The 16,703-nt window shown below is 42.8% G+C and overlaps 2 protein-coding genes across 2 annotated transcripts in view; both read left to right on the top strand.

Moving 5' to 3' along the window:
- Positions 1-9,775, top strand: part of LOC118581411 (vomeronasal secretory protein 2-like) — a 32,180-nt gene extending 22,405 nt beyond the window's left edge. Inside the window, exon 7 of the mRNA XM_036183506.1 lies at positions 9,588-9,775. Within this exon, the coding sequence (XP_036039399.1) occupies positions 9,588-9,775 (188 nt within the window). The remainder of the gene's footprint in view (positions 1-9,587) is intronic.
- Positions 9,776-9,840: 65 nt separating this feature from the next.
- LOC118581404 (vomeronasal secretory protein 2-like) lies at positions 9,841-14,394 on the top strand. The gene is made up of 7 exons (XM_036183480.1): positions 9,841-9,933; positions 10,396-10,526; positions 10,764-10,834; positions 12,051-12,161; positions 12,824-12,925; positions 13,103-13,129; positions 14,321-14,394. The coding sequence occupies exons 1-7, from the start codon at positions 9,841-9,843 to the stop codon at positions 14,392-14,394; spliced, it is 609 nt and encodes a 202-aa protein (XP_036039373.1).
- The last annotated feature ends 2,309 nt before the right edge of the window (positions 14,395-16,703 follow it).

The raw sequence follows: 16,703 nt of genomic DNA, 5'->3' as shown, positions 1-16,703 counted from the left end.
AAAGGCACATAGCAAAGGACAGTAACCTAGAAAGCATCCCAAATCTTAATAAATATTCTTCTACCCTGCATAAACAGTTAGTTAGCTGGACCTTGATTTTTATAACATAAAAATGAGGTTAGAAATATGTGCAGAAAGTCAATTATTGAAACAGTGAGTTGTGTCTTTTTATCCATCAGGCTTTTTCTGTAAGTGGAAAAACTGATACTGACATTGTTTCATGCCTGACCTTGTTAGCCACTTGCAAACTTGTCTTTGAGAACTTTGTGTCCAGGGCAGCTAGTCTTTTTTGAATTTGCTGGGGTCTTTAGCTAAAGGTCTGGCTATGAAAGTATATTTTATTCACCAAAATTACACGGTATAAGGAAAAGTCATTTTTCTGACAAATCACAGACGTAATTATGCCCCCAAAGTGTAAAATATACCACCAAAGGGCTATGGAAAGAACTCCACAGCTGTTCTTATTGGGAGATATAGTGGTGGCACTTGAGAAGTTATGGACAGAAACAACCAATTATTCACTATATAGCTTATATTCACTATATATAATAGTTATATAGCTCTGCCAAGTGGGGCTCACCAGCAGGGAGTTATATATCTGGTAGGTCATCTTGTTAAATACTAGTTGTCACTTCTGTGTATTCTTTTAGTGGCCTCAGTCAATCCACCAAAGAGACCATGCTTCCTTCTAGTTACATAGACCAGCCAGATTTAGCCTTTGCTAGTACAACAAATAAACAAACAAACAAACAAACAAATAAATAAATAAATAATGAAGATTTCTTGGCTACATGCTGCTTTGATAGAAGAATAGACCTATGGCTTCTGAGCATTGTTGGCTCCCAGAGCTGGCGGTAAATATACCACTGCCATGTTGGAAAGCTGAGGTAGGCAGAGCCACCAGCCACAGTGGCTGTTTCAGTCTTACAAATGCTGCTGTTTAAAGCAATGGATTCACAATAAGAGAGATTCAAATGGGATAAACCTCTAAATGGTTTATAATGTCTGTCAGAGACTGTAACAACATGTAGTGTAACAGTCTGTCCATGAGGCACCAAAATTTCTATAGGGACTGGAGAGTGACCATACAAACTGAAACACTTCCCAGGTCCTAGTGCTCATTGCCCCTTGTAGGTGCCATTAACCATAGTTGAGAACCCAGGCAGGCCACCTGGCTGAGAAGATGCCATGAGCCCTTTGAAGTACAAGAGGAGGCCTGCAGGATGTGCAGGATAGTGCCAGAGACCATGTCTGGGCATCAGTTTGTGTGTCCATAGAGCTGACAGAGCAATGGGAATCTAAAGGGGAGAAGGTAACACCTACAGGGTCTCATCCCAGAGAGAGCATCTACCTCACATGGGAAAAAAACTGGGATCTTGAAGAAGGGGATAAGGGACCAGAAATATGCAATGGAAGCTAGATAAGGCCACAGAAAGGTAGATGTTCCAGTCTTTTGAATCTTCTATATCTCCTGCTATCTTTTCATTTACTGCATCTTTGATTCACTTATTCTTTTCATCTAAGACAAGGAGGTATATCTACACAATAACAACACCCTCCCCTTGTCTCCATTCTCCATTTTACTCACAGTAAAAGCAGAAGTGCCACAGTGGCCCACAAATCATTATTACTGTTTGCTCTACCCTTTCTATAACCTGGTCTCTGGCCATCTTCTCCCTGCCCTGCCATCTGCTCCATCTTCCCTGCTCTCATATCCATTCCTGGCACAGTGAGGCTCCCTCTGCCTGTTACAGGCCCCACTGAATGTTCCTCCCATGTGGAGTTCTTTTTTACTTCCCCATTCATGTTTCATTCTCTTCACTCCCTTCAATTATGTGTTTAAATGGCCCTTTGTGCAGCTGACTCTGACCCTTCCATTGACTCTACAACCCCTCATGCCCATAATTGCAGTTGACCTTTTTATTTGGGGCTTCCTCATGGCACACTCCACTCTTGTAATAATATATAATTAAGTAATCAGGAGACAAGAGCACACAGTAGACTGAGCAGGGATAGTGATACAATGAACACTGAATAACACAGTGTAAGAAGAGCTAGAGACACTAACAGAAGGTTACAGGAGATCAGCTGAGAAACCATTTTGTGCTGCAATTTCTTACACTTGGCTGGTTCCATCATGGCAGAAAGTGTTACATCCTGGGGTCTTGGAAGTGTCACTTTTCAGTTCTGGTTCTGTTTTTAGACTCATTGGATTTTTCCACAGAGACAGTCATACCAGCCCTACATTGGGTCTTATTTTTTCCTATAGATATGCAACTTTGATTCCCCTTTTCACCCTCACTAGTCCAGTTGGAAATCAGGACACTGTTCATTGCTCACAATGAGAATCAGGGTTTTGTTTGGTTTTTCTCTTTCTTTGGTAAAAACTTACCTATTCAAAGTTGGGAGAGAAAAGGGTTTATTTTGTCTTAAGCTTTCAGGTCACAATCCATAACAGAGGAAACTCAAAACAGGAACTTAAGGCATGCTCCTGGAGTCAGGAACTGAAGCAGAATTCATCAAGTGAGGAATGCTCCTCACTGGCTTGCACCTCAAGATTTGCCCAGCCTGCTTTCTTGTACTGCCCAGGACCAAGTGTACAATGTCAGTACTGTCACAATGAGTTGTGTTCTCCCACATCATTCAATAATCAAGAACATAACTCACAGACTTGCTTATAGACCAGTCTGATGGATGAAACCCATCAATTGAGATTCCCTCTTCCAAGAGAAGTGTAAGTTTGTGTTAAGCTGACATAAAAACTAACCAGCAGAGTGGACTACCATCAACTTCATGCATAATCACATCAGTATTAAACCACAGTCTTCCCTTTCTAATTTGTTCCTGAGATGTCAGGTTGACATTACTATTACAATGTAAAACCAAAACAATTTTAAAAGTCCCACAGTCTTCCAAAAACTCCAAAATTGTAAAAATCTAAGGTCTCTTTCAAAGTTCAAAGTCTCTCAACTGTGGGCTCTTATAAAATAATAATAATAATAATTCAAGTTAAATACTTCTTACTCCAAAATGGAAGAACCTGGGTACAATCACAATAAAATAAAAGCACAACTAAACTTCAATAATATAAAAAGTGCTTGATGTCTAGGACACGCTTATAGTTCTCTGGACTCCATAGTGCATGGGCACCTCACTCCACTTCCTTATCTCTGCCTGCTAGAGAACAAATAGCATATTTCACAGACATAGGACAGCCTTCATCTCATATCCATTGCTGGCTTTTGTAGTGATTACAGAGAGTTATGGTATCTTCAGTGTCCTGGGGTCTCCATTGTTGCTGACACTATACCCTCACCAATGGCCTCTCTTCAGGGCTCCAGCCTTGCCACATAATGCAAAGTCTCAGCTTATCCCCATGATCTCTTCATATCTTCAAAACTAGTACTACCTTGGGGAATGGAGAAATGATTCAGTGGTTAAGAGGATTTGATGATCTTGCAGAAGGTTGGGGATTGACTCCCAGTACCCACATGGTAGTTGAAAACCATTTCTAATTTCATTTTGAGGGGATCTGATGCCCTCCTCTGATATCTGTGGACACCAAGCACTCTCATGGTGCGTAGACACACATGCAGGCAATACCCTCACATGAAAAATGAAATGAATAAAACTAACAAAACTTATATAAATCCCGGCACCACTTGGGTGACTCATATTTCACCAAGTTCAGATGAAAGCATGAGATACAACCTTAGTTCCCTCTGTGCCCTAACTTCTGTGTGCTGACCCTGAGGGAATACTTCCAGAAGACTGTTATTCTGGGATCTTCTAAAGCATTGCTGATTTCTCAGTTCTACTGAGAATTAATTAATAAACAGGACCTTCTGAAACTGAAAAGCTTCTGTAAGGCAAAGGACACAGTCAATAAGACAAATCAGCAGCCTACAGAATGGGAAAAGATCTTACCAACCCCATATCTGAAAGGAGGTTGATCTCCAAAATATATAAAGAACTCAAGAAACTAGACATCAAAATAGCAAACAATCCAATTATAAAATGGGCTACAGATCTAAACAGAGAATTCTCAACAGGAGAATCTCAAATGGCCAAAAGACATTTAAGAAATTGTTCAACATCCTTAGTCATCAGGGAAATGCAAATCAAAATAGGCCTGAGATACCCTCTTACACCTATCAGAATGTCTAAGATAAAAAATACTGATGACAGCTTATGTTGGAGAGGATGTGGAGCAAGGAGAACACTCCTCCACTGCTTGTGGAAGTGAAAACTTGTACAGCCACTTTGGAAATCAATATGATAACTTCTCAGAAAATTGGGAATCAATCTACCTCAAGAATCAGTAATACCACTCTTTGGCATATACCCAAGGGATATTCAATCATACCACAAGGACACTTGCTCAACTATGTTCATGGCAACATTATTTGTAACAGCCAAAACCTGCAAACAATCTAGATGCCCCTCACATGAAGAATGGATAAAGAAAATGTGGTACATATACACGATGAAGTAGTAATGACTCCACTGTAAAAAAAACAAAAAACAAAAAACAAAAAACAATGACATCATGAAATTTGCAGGCAAATGGATGGAACTAGAAAAAAAAAATCATCCTGAGTTAGGTAACCCAGACCCAGTAAGACAAACATGGTATATACTCACTCATAAGTGGATACTAGATATAAAGCAAAGGATAATCAGACTACAATCCACAGTTCCAGAGAAGCTATGAAATAAGCAGGACCCTAAAAGGGATGCATGGATCACCTCGGGAAGTGGTAACAGATGAGATCTCCATGAGTAAACTGGGGATGATGGAGGGCAATAGAGGAGAGGGGGTGGGGGATGAGAACATGAGGGAACAGGATGTTCAAGTTGGGGAGAGAAGGAGTGGGAGAGCAATGAAAGAGATATCTTAATAGAGAAAGCCATTATGGGATAAGGGCTGCTAGGGAAATTCCCAGGAACCCACAAGGACAAACCCAGATTAGACTACTAGCAATAGTGGAGAAGGTGCCCGAACTGGCCTACCCCAGTAATCAGATTGGTAAATACCCTAAATGTCATCATAGAGCCTTCATCCAGTAACTGGTGGAAGCAGATGTGAAGACCCACAACCAAGAACCAGGCCAAGCTCTTGGAATCCAGTCAAAGAGAGACAAGAGGGATTATATGAGCAAGGGCGTCAAGATCATGATGGAAAAATTTAAAGAGACAACTGAACCAAGCTTGCAGGAACTTACTAACTTTGGACTGAAAACTGTGGAACCTGCAAGGGACCAGACTAGGCCCTCTGTATGCAAGAGACAGTTGTGTAGCTTGTTCTGTTTGAGCAGACCCTGGCAGTGAGATCAGGAGCAATCCCTGGTACATGAACTGGCTTTTTGGAGCCATTACCTATGTTGGGATACCTTGCTCAGCTTTGATGCAGTGGGGAGGGGCTTGGTCCTTCCTCAAGTGATTGTACCAGCCTTTGCTAACTCTCCATGGGAGGCTTTACACTTTTGCACATGTGCATGGGGGCTGGTTTGGGGGGGAAGGCTGGGGGGAGCAAGAGGAACAATAAGAGTGGCATCTGTGGTTGGGATGTAAAATGAATAAAAAATTGTATAAATAACAAAAAAGAAAAAATGAAATGAATAAAACTAACAAAACTTATATAAATCCTAGCACCACTTTGGCAACTCTTATATTTTACCAAGTTCAGATGAAGTCATGAGATACAGCCTTATTACCCTCTGCACCACATCTTCTGTGTGCTGATTCTGAGGGAATATTTCCAGAAGACTCTAATTCTGGTCTCATCTAAATCATTGCTCATTTCTCAGTTCCAGTTAACCAGTACTGATTGTATGAGTGAAACATTGGTTCCAGTCTCTGGCTAATCACAGGTATTCTTCAGCTCCATCTGAAGACACCAGGCACCATGGATTATTAACTAAAAAATCATCAAATGCCTGAGTAGACTCCATGGTTCTTTATCTTCACAAGGCAATCCTACATCATCTGCCTTTCTCTCAGTATCCCTTCCTTCCCATTGATCACAGAAGAGCCATTGAGCTCTGATCAGCCAACAGTTTTTCCAACTCAAAGTTCTAATGCCACCACAATCCTCCCCGAATCACATGGTCAAGTCTGTCACAGCAATACCCCACCCCTGGCACCAGATTTTGTCTTAATCCTTTTTCTACTTTAATGATAAAACACCAAGATCAAGCCAACTTATAGAAGTAAGAGTCTGTTTGGGGCTTATAGTTCCAGAGGTGTATAAGGCCATCACCATCGTGAGAGAGATGTGGCAATAGGCTGCCATGGTAGCAAGAAAATAATCTGAGAGCTCACATCTCTCTCCACAGGCAGAAAGGAAAGCTAGCAAACTCAAAATGCCATGTGGCATTTGAAATCACAAATCCTGCCCCTCAGTGACGTACTTCCATTAGCAGGGCCCCACCTCTTACACTTAGCCAAATAAGACCACAAACTGGAGTCCAAGTATACAAAATATCTGAGCCTATGAGGGTGACTGTCACTCAAACCACTATATACAATGAAAATATTTCAGTAAAATAAAAAAATGCAGGGAATATGGAAAGAATGCCACCTAGAAGATGAGCACTGTGGGATAGTGTTCTTGATTTTCCTCAGAGAGAAATGGGAGGGAGAGAGAGAATGAAGGAACACACACACACACACACACACACACACACACACACACACACACACACAGAGAGAGAGAGAGAGAGAAAGAGACAGAGACAGTACCACAAATATATATATATATATATATATATATATATATATATATATATATATATATATATATATATATATAGAGAGAGAGAGAGAGAGAGAGAGAGAGAGAGAGAGAGAGAGGGAGATGTGAAGGAGGAACTAAAAAAAAGGACTTTTTTTCTTTCTTTATTCCTTAAAAATTCTTTGGAGACAGTGTCTAATGCAGGTGAGTCTGGCATGAAACTCTGTATCTGAGGTTTGCACTGAATTCCTGATCCTCTTGTCTCCACCTCCCAAGTGCTGGGATTAAGGTGTGCAGCACCACACCAGACTCCTCTTATCCTATTAGTAACTGCTTCTATTAACTGAGTATGCTAACACAGGACACATCTGGGCCTTACCAGAGTGTGTCACTTGAAACACAGAAGAGGAACATACAGTCCTGGAGGTGGCAAGCCATAAATTGAAAAAAAAAAAAAAAAGAGAAACAGCAGAGTTCATCTTCAGCACCTGGAAGGATCTTCCACTTCTTGTACTAAGCACAAATGCTTCAGATTGGCTTTATACTGGAACTAAGCATTCATGGTTGTCCACGTGCAGCCTCAACTGGTCTATGGAGAAACAATCTGTAGCCCCCTCTACAGAGTCCATATTCCAGGATTTACTGATATCAATCTCAGGACTGCTCTCCACCTCTTATCAATGAATCTCAGTCCCAGCCAATTCCCCATATTGCCTGGTGCTATTGGTTGAGCTATCAATACCTCCTATCTATAAATCTTGTAGAATGCACAGACACAGGACCCTGTAGTGAGGCACCTGTGACTTAGCTGCATCTAATAGGTCACCACACTGAGGTTCACATTCAAGGGCAGTGAAGGATGTGACCAGAAGTAGTGAGACCAGGAGCTGTGGAGTTGGGGATCTCTGTAAGAACCACCACTAGAATGAAATGGGGTCACTCCTAAATGCCTTAGGCCAGGGCATCCTCTCTCTCCTACCCTACCATCTCTCCACCTTGTTGACCCTGGGTTATCCCCAGCCACCTGTTTTTTGACTCCTGAGATCATGAACCATCTACCATCTGAGGACTCCACATGATGCCCTCTCACAGTCACCAGGCATTGACTTCAATCTCTGCCTCATCAGCTCTGGATGGATTATCTTATCACTTTAACTTCTGGGTCTCCATGAGCATAGGTGGCAGAACTCAGCTCACAGGGACACAGGGAATGACAGGTGGGTAAGAGGTGTGGGGAGGCTTCACATCATACTAAACATGAGATTCATGATTGGTCAATCACCTGTGGCTATTGTTTCCCATTTTTAAAGGATAGAATTCCAAATACCATTGTCATAAATGCTTTAATCAGTGATCCACATGCAGTGAAGTATAAGCTATTTGATTTCAATCAGCAGAACAACAACCAAAAAAATCATTGGCACCACAGATATGGATTACTTCAACCTTCTCATTATTCTTTGCTTCTAAAGATCACAGGAACCACCCTTTCCAGCCCTTGGGATGACAGACTTCCTGCTCAGTAGCACCTTGCATGGTAGGGTCAGGACCTAGGTCTTATGAGCACCTCAGCAAGAGCCAAAGCTTGTAAGAGAATGCTCATTAATATTGTTTGTAGATATGTGTTGCTGTCCAACCTGACTCCATATTGTTTATAGATATGTGGAGCTGTGCAACATAGGTCCACAGAGCTACAAAGATGCCATTGTGTGACCAGCACCTGTATCCAGAGTCTGGGCCAACATGGTCTTAGAAAAGTACTCTTGCAGGCCAAGAAGTGCAGGATGTGGAGGGAAGGAGGCAGAGTTTTTGTTGGGGAGAGATCAGGGCTGAGTCATTAGAGAAGGCAGCCAGGGAAGCTCAGCCATGTTCTCTGGATTCAGGGAGGCCATGGCCACCTTGTGTCCCTCCTGCCCTTTTTACCCAAAGAGACTTAGACTTGGGGGTCACCTTGGTAGCCTTTCAATTTTCAGACAAAGTAGAGGGTAAACTTAAGTGTTATGGGTACTCTAGTGTTAGAAATTTGATGCAGCTGTACAAACACTTGCTCACAACTGTATGTGCCTGACCTAAGAACCTCATGAAGGCCACAGGTGTGGAAGGGGACTCAACTGTGCAGGGAGGGCTGGGGTTCCACCAGTCCATTTATCAGGTACTCTGAATGGATGTGTGATGACCAACACAACAGAGGATCCAATATCCTTTGTCCCTAAACTCACACAGGTGAAACATAGACATATCCTGTAGTGAACACAGAATCATGACCCCTGATGTGTAGCTAAGCTTTTCCAGCTTTAGGATAAATTGTAAAGCACAGGCATCAAGGCCCTATTCCTCAGGATCTTAGAATGAAATAAAGGAAGTGGGTTTGGGGTAGGAAGAAAGAAGAAGGTGGGAAGAAGAAGCAAGACTCTTGAGAGTAAGAAGTGCCCTAAGAGAGCACAGCTGCCCCAGGTGCAGAATGCAGCAATTCAGGTGACTGTGGGCTTGTCTGTGGTTAGGAGACTCTTAGAGGAGGTGCTGTTTCAGGAGACCCAGAGCCACCACACAGTGACCCTACCCACATCTAGGGTGGCCTGCCAGACATTAGCAGCATTAAGTTGGATCCTAGAACATAATGTGGGCTCTGGAAATCAACAGGACTGCATGTGGGGAATTCTAGTCCTTTTCTGAGTACCAGGAGCCAAGAAATCACCTTCCAGAGAAGGTGGCCAGGGCAGCCATGATTGTCTGAAGGAAGAGAGCAGAGCGAGGTATGGAAATGGAATGGACTCAGCCTTCCCTTACTGACTGGCCCAGGCTGTGTCCCCACTCAACAGCTGAGTAACTCACATACTCTGGGGTCATACAGGACTAGCAGCATTAGATGGTGCAGACATTGCAAAGGCATTGTGTCTTTTATCTGGAGGTGGCAGCAAAAGAACACCAGATCCCAACAACAACAACATCCAGCCCAATGATGGGCATAGATTTGGCCATGAAAGATGGCCAGGAGGGGTGTGGCCAGTGCAACTTGTGGCCATAAAGGGCGTCCTCTGAGGAGCCAGCAGAGATTCATTTTGTAACTTCATGACCTGCCTTGTCTGAGAGCACAGAGCCTGGAGATGAAGAGCCTGCTCCTGACTGTCACACTGTTTGTCCTGGTGGCTGTCCTACAAGCTCAGGATGACCTGCCCTTCCTCTCAGAAGAAAAGAAAGTGAGGCAGCAAGGAATGGTGGACAGGTGTATGTGGAAGGCTTGCCTGTTGGCTAGTGCCTAAAATCCAGAGCTAGCACTCATGAGATTTTAAGTCCTCTGAGTCTGAGCAGAGACTGCTGTTCTCTAGAAAACATGGGTTCCTGGGCCACAGTTGAGCAGGGAAGAGCCCTTAAACAATAACAACCAGAACCAGAAAGTCTCACCTGATAGCACCTTTGTTTGTTGTTTCAAAGACTCCTAGGGATTTGGAGCCTTTGGAGACAGACACCATGTGTTCCTGCTGGGCCACTAATTTGTAGTCTAACATAATTTTAAGGAACATGGGTTTGGATCATGGAACCTCACTAACTCAGGGGCTGTATCTTGGGTTCTGAGATATGTGTTCAGGCTGCATGCCTATGGGAATCTGGGGGAGACTTGGGCCTGGGCAAGTGTAGGCTCAGGACTTTGTCTGCCCCAGCTCTCAGGTGTCTTGTTCGTGAAGGCTACAGTGAGTGATAGGAACCTGACAGAGCTGAGACCTCTGGTAGTGTTCCCTAATAGAGTGTCATGTCCAGAACAAGGAACTTTGGAGATCAGGACCACCATCGCGTGAGTATCCCCCACGTGTCTTTTCAACTTTCTCTTACCTCCTCTATCTATATTTGCATACTGATGACAGAAAAGCCCCTTCCTCTGAGGGACTACAGTCTCAGCATCCAAAAACATAGGAAGGGTTGATATAGGATTTCAGGGGACATTGTATTAAAGCTGATTGAACCAGGTGACCTTGGTGGAGCTCAGGCATGTGTTCTGAAAGAGGCTGCAAGTTGGTTTTCTATTTTCCAGGTCTGAGGGCCAGTGCATCAAGGTTGGACTCCGTATGCAGAGAACAGAGGAGCCTGGCCAATATAGCTCCTGTGAGTCTTTATCTCAGTTTCTTCTCCTGTTGCTGTCAAAAAAACACTCTAATCAACACTGCTTAAGGGATAAAGGGTTTGCTCTAGCTCACAGTTCAAGGTACAGTCCACAATGGTGGGGCTTTCCTGGCAGGTGGAGCATGAGGCAGCTGTTCATATTATGCCCATAGTCAGAAGAGAGAAAGAATGCATTCATACTACTGCTCATATGGCTTCATTTACACAGTCTAAGACCTGCTGCCCAACAATGCTCCTGCCCACAATTAAGATGTTTTTTCCACAATAAATTGGCATAATATTTCCAATGTCATGGCCAATGAAACAAAACCCAGGCAATTCTAGATCATGTCAAGTCATTAGTCAATAAAGTTCCCCTGGCTGCATGTAATTATCCCTTGAAAGGCAAGCTCCTGAGATTGTAGCATCTCTTTTCTTCTTACCCTTCAGGAACACTTACCCAGTTAATTCCTAGGTAACTTTAGAGATCAAAGGTTAGTGTAGTTGGAGTTTTCTCCAGTCCCACTCAAGCGGCCCACAGCTGCTCAGACCCAAGTAAACACACAGAGACTTATATTACTTATAAATTGTATGGCTGTGGCAAGGCTTCTTGTTATCTGGTTCTTATCTTAAATTAACGCATTTTTATTAATGTATAAGTTGCCATGTGTTTTGTGGCTTACTGGTACTTTACATCTTGCTTCTCGTGGCAGTGGTGGCTGGCAGTGTCTCTTGATTCAGCCTTCCACCTTCCAGCATTCCCCTCTCTGCTTATTTCACCTATACTATACTTCCTGCCTGGCTACAGGCCAATCATCATTTTATTTATCAATCAATCAGAGCAACATATTCACAGCATACAGAAAGACATCCCCAGCAGGCTAGTCCACAGAGAGACCATGATTCCCTTTAAATAGTACTATTCACTGTCAGACCAGGAGACAAAAACTTAGGATTTAAGAAGCAGGACAAAGCAGCTGCTAGTGGACCAGTCATGTACAGCCTCCATCTTCCACAACACCTGTGGTCCCAACTCCAAACTATTGATGACATCTTTCCAGGAGGAGTCTCTATCTTATGTTGGGGACACATGGAGGTGTGAACCCACCTGGCTGGGTGCTTGTGGGTTATTGAGGAAACTTTCTCAACTGTTTCTTAGTGTGCTCTGACTGTTGTCTTCGAAAAAGACACTACATTTCCATTTCTTTTTAATCTGCAGTTTCTGGCCGTATGCTGTCCCACATCTATGAGTTGCCAGTGAAGGACCACTACATCATACACACTGAAATCTTTTTGTTTGAGAAAAGATCTGAAGAAGTTGACCTCCTAGGTGAGGAACTCCAGAGACTCCAACTTCTGCCCGTGTTCTCTATTACCATTAGTTATTTGAATGTGTACAACTACACTCTGGCACTCAGAACTACAAAGTCCCCTGAGTGTCCTTCTAGTAGCTCTGGTTAAGGTGCTATGTAGTCAGTGTACATGCTCTGAAGTGGGAAATTGTGGTCTGTGTATAACTTCCATGAACAGATGTGGCCTTGAGCACTGACCAATAGGACAGAAGTTCTAGCCAGTGCCTTCCTACATGTCACTTGCTGGGGCCTCAGATTTCATAATAGGCAGGTCTCATTAAGAGTCTGGGTCCTATCAGAGACCTTTCATGGGCAATGGCTCTCAGGAACAGGAGGCAGACTAGTGACGCCAAAACACAGGGTCCTTCCTGGTTAGGGTGTGAGATTACTTGTCTCCTTAAGTTGTCAACTACACGTTTAGTCTTATGGTGGCCCTATGTGTCAGTGATACCCACTTCCTGTGAACAAGCCATTCATCCATATCCCACCTCTGTGTTCACTCTGAAATCTTCTTCCCTTTGCTTTCATCTTCTCCAGGTTGAAGGCCCTAGTGCTAGTCAAAGATTTTGTCCTTGTGTCACTGGCTCCCAACAGAGATGTGAAGTCATGCCTGTTCTGTTCTTCTGGCCTCTACCTACAGGAAAGCATCTAAAAGAAAACCTAGAAGCCATGGAAGAATTTAAGAAATTTATACAGCACAAAGGACTTCTCCAAGAAAACATTATTGTGCCGGAGCAGAGGGGTAAGAGGATATACTCTGATCTGCCCCTCTCCTATGTGTTATCCATAATACTGCTACTCTTGTGTAACTATGTGCCTATCTTTGCCAGTAAGGCCTTTCTCTGGTCTTGGGGCTGCAGGGGTAATCTGGTTCTTCAACCATCACACCTTCTATTTGATTTTTCCCTTGCCTTTACAGAACATTGTGTTCCCAAGCATGACAGTGGTAAGTGGCCCTCTGAAGGAACATTGATAGGACACAGATTTTTCAGCTCTAGGTTTAAAGTTTCTATCTATTCTTGGTCCTGCTCCCATCCTCTCGCTCAGGAGAAACCCAGCTTAGCCAGGAAGCAGTGACTACTTCAGGAGGTGTCCTCAAGGATAATTCCCAAGAAACTTGGGAAATATCTCCTTTCTTTTCCCAGAGTCCTTCCCATACTGTGGTCTCCACTTGGTCTAATTTCATGCCCTAGGAACCCACCAAACACAATTTGAGGTCTACAAGGTCATGGAATTAGGATTGCTCAGGGGCCCATGCATTCTCAGGAGAGACCTCCCAGAGACTTGATGGAAGGAAGACCTCTGATAGGCACCTACCTCCCAGGTTGCTACTTTCTGACTGCTACTCCTATGGTAAGGGAAGGAGTCTCTCACTTATGTTCCTCTCTTAGACATAGACCACCAGCACCACAACTGCTGAGCCAACTTTGCCATTAGTACACAGCAATGACCTCACTGGACTACTCTTCCCCCTGGATCACACCCCACTGAGCTGCATTTCCTCCATCAGAGACCCACTCCTTCTTTGACTGTTACTCCCCACTGGACCAACATTCTGCTTTTGCTGTCAACCCCTATCTCTGCCCTGTCTGAATCCAATAAAGAGTTTAGCATTTTTTTTTGAGTTCAGTTTTTATGTGGCAGGCCTTCTCAGTTCACAAGTTTGATAAGATATTGGAATTAACAGATACCAGACACCAAGTAACATGACACCCAACAATCCTGTAGATGCCAATGCCAAACAGCTTCAGAAGATTGCTGACACTGGTGCAGGAGATTTGGGTAGTTGCTAGGGTAGGCAGGACTGGGCGATAGCATCAGGTTTACTAATGTCTGAAGATACCTACAGAGATCTTGCTGCACTGGGGAACTTCATGGAATCCTGGAAGGAAATTATCTTTGAATAACTTAGGAGCAGTGGCAGAGGTGGAGGGAGGAAGATTGTGGGATCCTCCCTCATCACCCTCAAGCAAGGTAGACCTGGATGCAGATTTCTGGGTATATTTACTCATCCTGGCTTTCTGTGATTGGTTAGTATTCAAGGTCTGTATTGACACTGCCTCAGGGACTTGGTGGGACCACAGTGATGGAGGGCTGAGCCAGTACTTCGAATGATTATGATCATTGACAATCTTAGTTGTATATGTACTCCTGGAGGATGAGTGTGCAACATCATTTTCTCCCAAGAAGCTGTCCATTGCTCTCAAGTGAGTATTGGCAGTAACCCTTCAGTCAAACCCCCACCCTTACTTGTTGTCTCCTCTTTGCCCCTCTCTGCCTGGACCTCGTCATCTGGACATGGAGTCAACCCCTCAGGTACCTGCTGGAGCCTGAGGCAGCAGGAACAAGTTAGATGGAAGACGTAGCAATAAATTTTAAAGCTGGTGATCATTTCCTGTGTCTCTTCTGTATGAGACTCGTGTATATCATGGAAGGGTCAACAATCTCCATGGAAAAATTTAAAAAAAGAAGTGGACGTATTTTACTGAACTCAGTATAAAAAGTGAGCTTCATAATATTGAATCACAGAGTGAAAAATCTTACGTGAAAAATAGTTTTGACTGCACTTAAGTAAATACCATGCTTTAGAAACCTAGTTGTTGAGCCCCGAAAAGTGGTGCACACCTTAAATGCAAGCGTTTGGGGAAAAAGGCAGGCAGCTATCTGTGAGTTTGAGACTAGCCTAATCTACATAGTGAATATCAGGAGAGAGAGGACTATATAGAGAGACCCAGTCTTCCAAAAAAACAAAACTTAGTATTTGTCTAATACAGTTGATTTTTCATTGGATTTTTGTTTTCATGCATGTTTCCAGTCCATGTTTTGTGTATTTTAATCTGTGTTTCTACCAATTATTTTTACCCAAATCTTTCTCTGTGGTGTCCTTTGTGGGCATATTCTCCTCACAACTTAACCTATGGCGGTGTCTTCATATTATCTCCTGGAACCTGAGCAATATTGTATGACTTTTCCTGGGGATATTGTGAATGTCTATTGACCCCAGACTGGGAAATGACAATAAATATAGAATCCATTTCATTCAAGTCTAGCCAGCTGACCCACTGGATTCATTAGGACAATGTCAGACATCTTAATTTGAAGAGTGTGTGTATGACTCAGCACACTTCATCATCAAAAGCTCCTTCTCCATTGGTCATGCCTCATGAAAGCTAAATAGTTTGATCTCCCTCTGCAGGTTCTAAGTAGCTACACCAAAGACTCTCCTCTTTCCTAGCAATTGTTTACTACTTACACAACCTTGTGATAGGAAAGGGTCATGAATCTTGTAAATTTCTTGTGCGTTTCATGAGCCTCCTGCAGTTCTATCCATAATGAAATGTTTCAATATGAAATCAATAGAAAAACCGCAGTATGCCCATTCCTATAATGCTTACATTCTTTCTGCCCAGTCTTCTCTGAAGTCTACTGAATCTTTGAGGGATGTAGGATAGAAGACATGTTTTCTTTCATATGTAGTAACAGTTATATATATATATATTCAGCAATTTATTCAGCTATGAGTCTCTGCAGTAACAGTACACACTGCAAAAAAGAAAGAGATAGATAGATAGATAGAGAGATAGAGAGATAGAGAGAGAAAGAGGGAGGGAGGGAGAGAGGAAAGAAGAAAGAATCCATTTTGCTCTGAGCTTTAATTATTGGAGAGGCTTTTATTACTTCTTCCATCTCATGCTCAGTACAGAACTCTGTGAAAAAGTTATTTTTCTCTTGTTGAACTTTGTAAATCATGGTTGTCTATGAAAGTATCTATTTTATTTATATATCTCAACTTATTTCAATATAGTTTTTAGTGCATGCCTTAATGATCTTTTGAATTTTATTTGCTGTATGAGGCAGTTTCTTCCTTGTATTTATAATAAATTAAGTTATGTTTCCCTTTTTCCTTTGATTAGTTATTTTTCTTCAATCTTATTCATTTTGTGGTCTCACTTTTTGGTTGACCATTTGCCTTGTACTTTCCTTTTCCCAATCTTTATTTTCCTTTTTATTACATACTCCTGGGAAACTTCATATGGGACTATTTGGACTTAAGTCCAATAGTCACCTCTTCTCCCTTCCAATGGAATCAAATTGAAGACCCTGACATTAATCTGCACACCAATGAACCTGTGATTTTTTTCTTTTCTTTTTTTTTTAATATGGATATTTGTGTTTTAATTTTACATATCAGCCATGGGTTCCCCTGTCCTCCCCACTCTGGCACCTGTGCCCACCTTTCCCCCAGACCCTCCCTCCCATTCCCATCTCCTCCAGGGCAAAGACTCCCCTGAGGATTCAGCTCAATCTGGTAGAGTCAGTACAGGCAAGTCCAGACCCTTCCTTACAGGCTGAGCAAAGTGTCCCTGCATATGCCCCAGACTCCAAACAGCCAGCTCCTGCACTAAGGACAGGTCCAAGTCCCACAGCCTGGGTGCCTCCCAAACAGTTCAAGCTATGAAATTGTCTCACTTATCCAGAAGGTCTGATCAATTTTGGGGCTCCACAGCTTTTGGTTCATA

The sequence above is a fragment of the Onychomys torridus genome, chromosome 4 (genome assembly GCF_903995425.1).
Source record: "Onychomys torridus chromosome 4, mOncTor1.1, whole genome shotgun sequence".
Classification (NCBI taxonomy): domain Eukaryota; kingdom Metazoa; phylum Chordata; class Mammalia; order Rodentia; family Cricetidae; genus Onychomys; species Onychomys torridus.
Note: the sequence above shows the minus strand (reverse complement) of the source record. Positions and strands in the feature narration are given on the sequence as shown.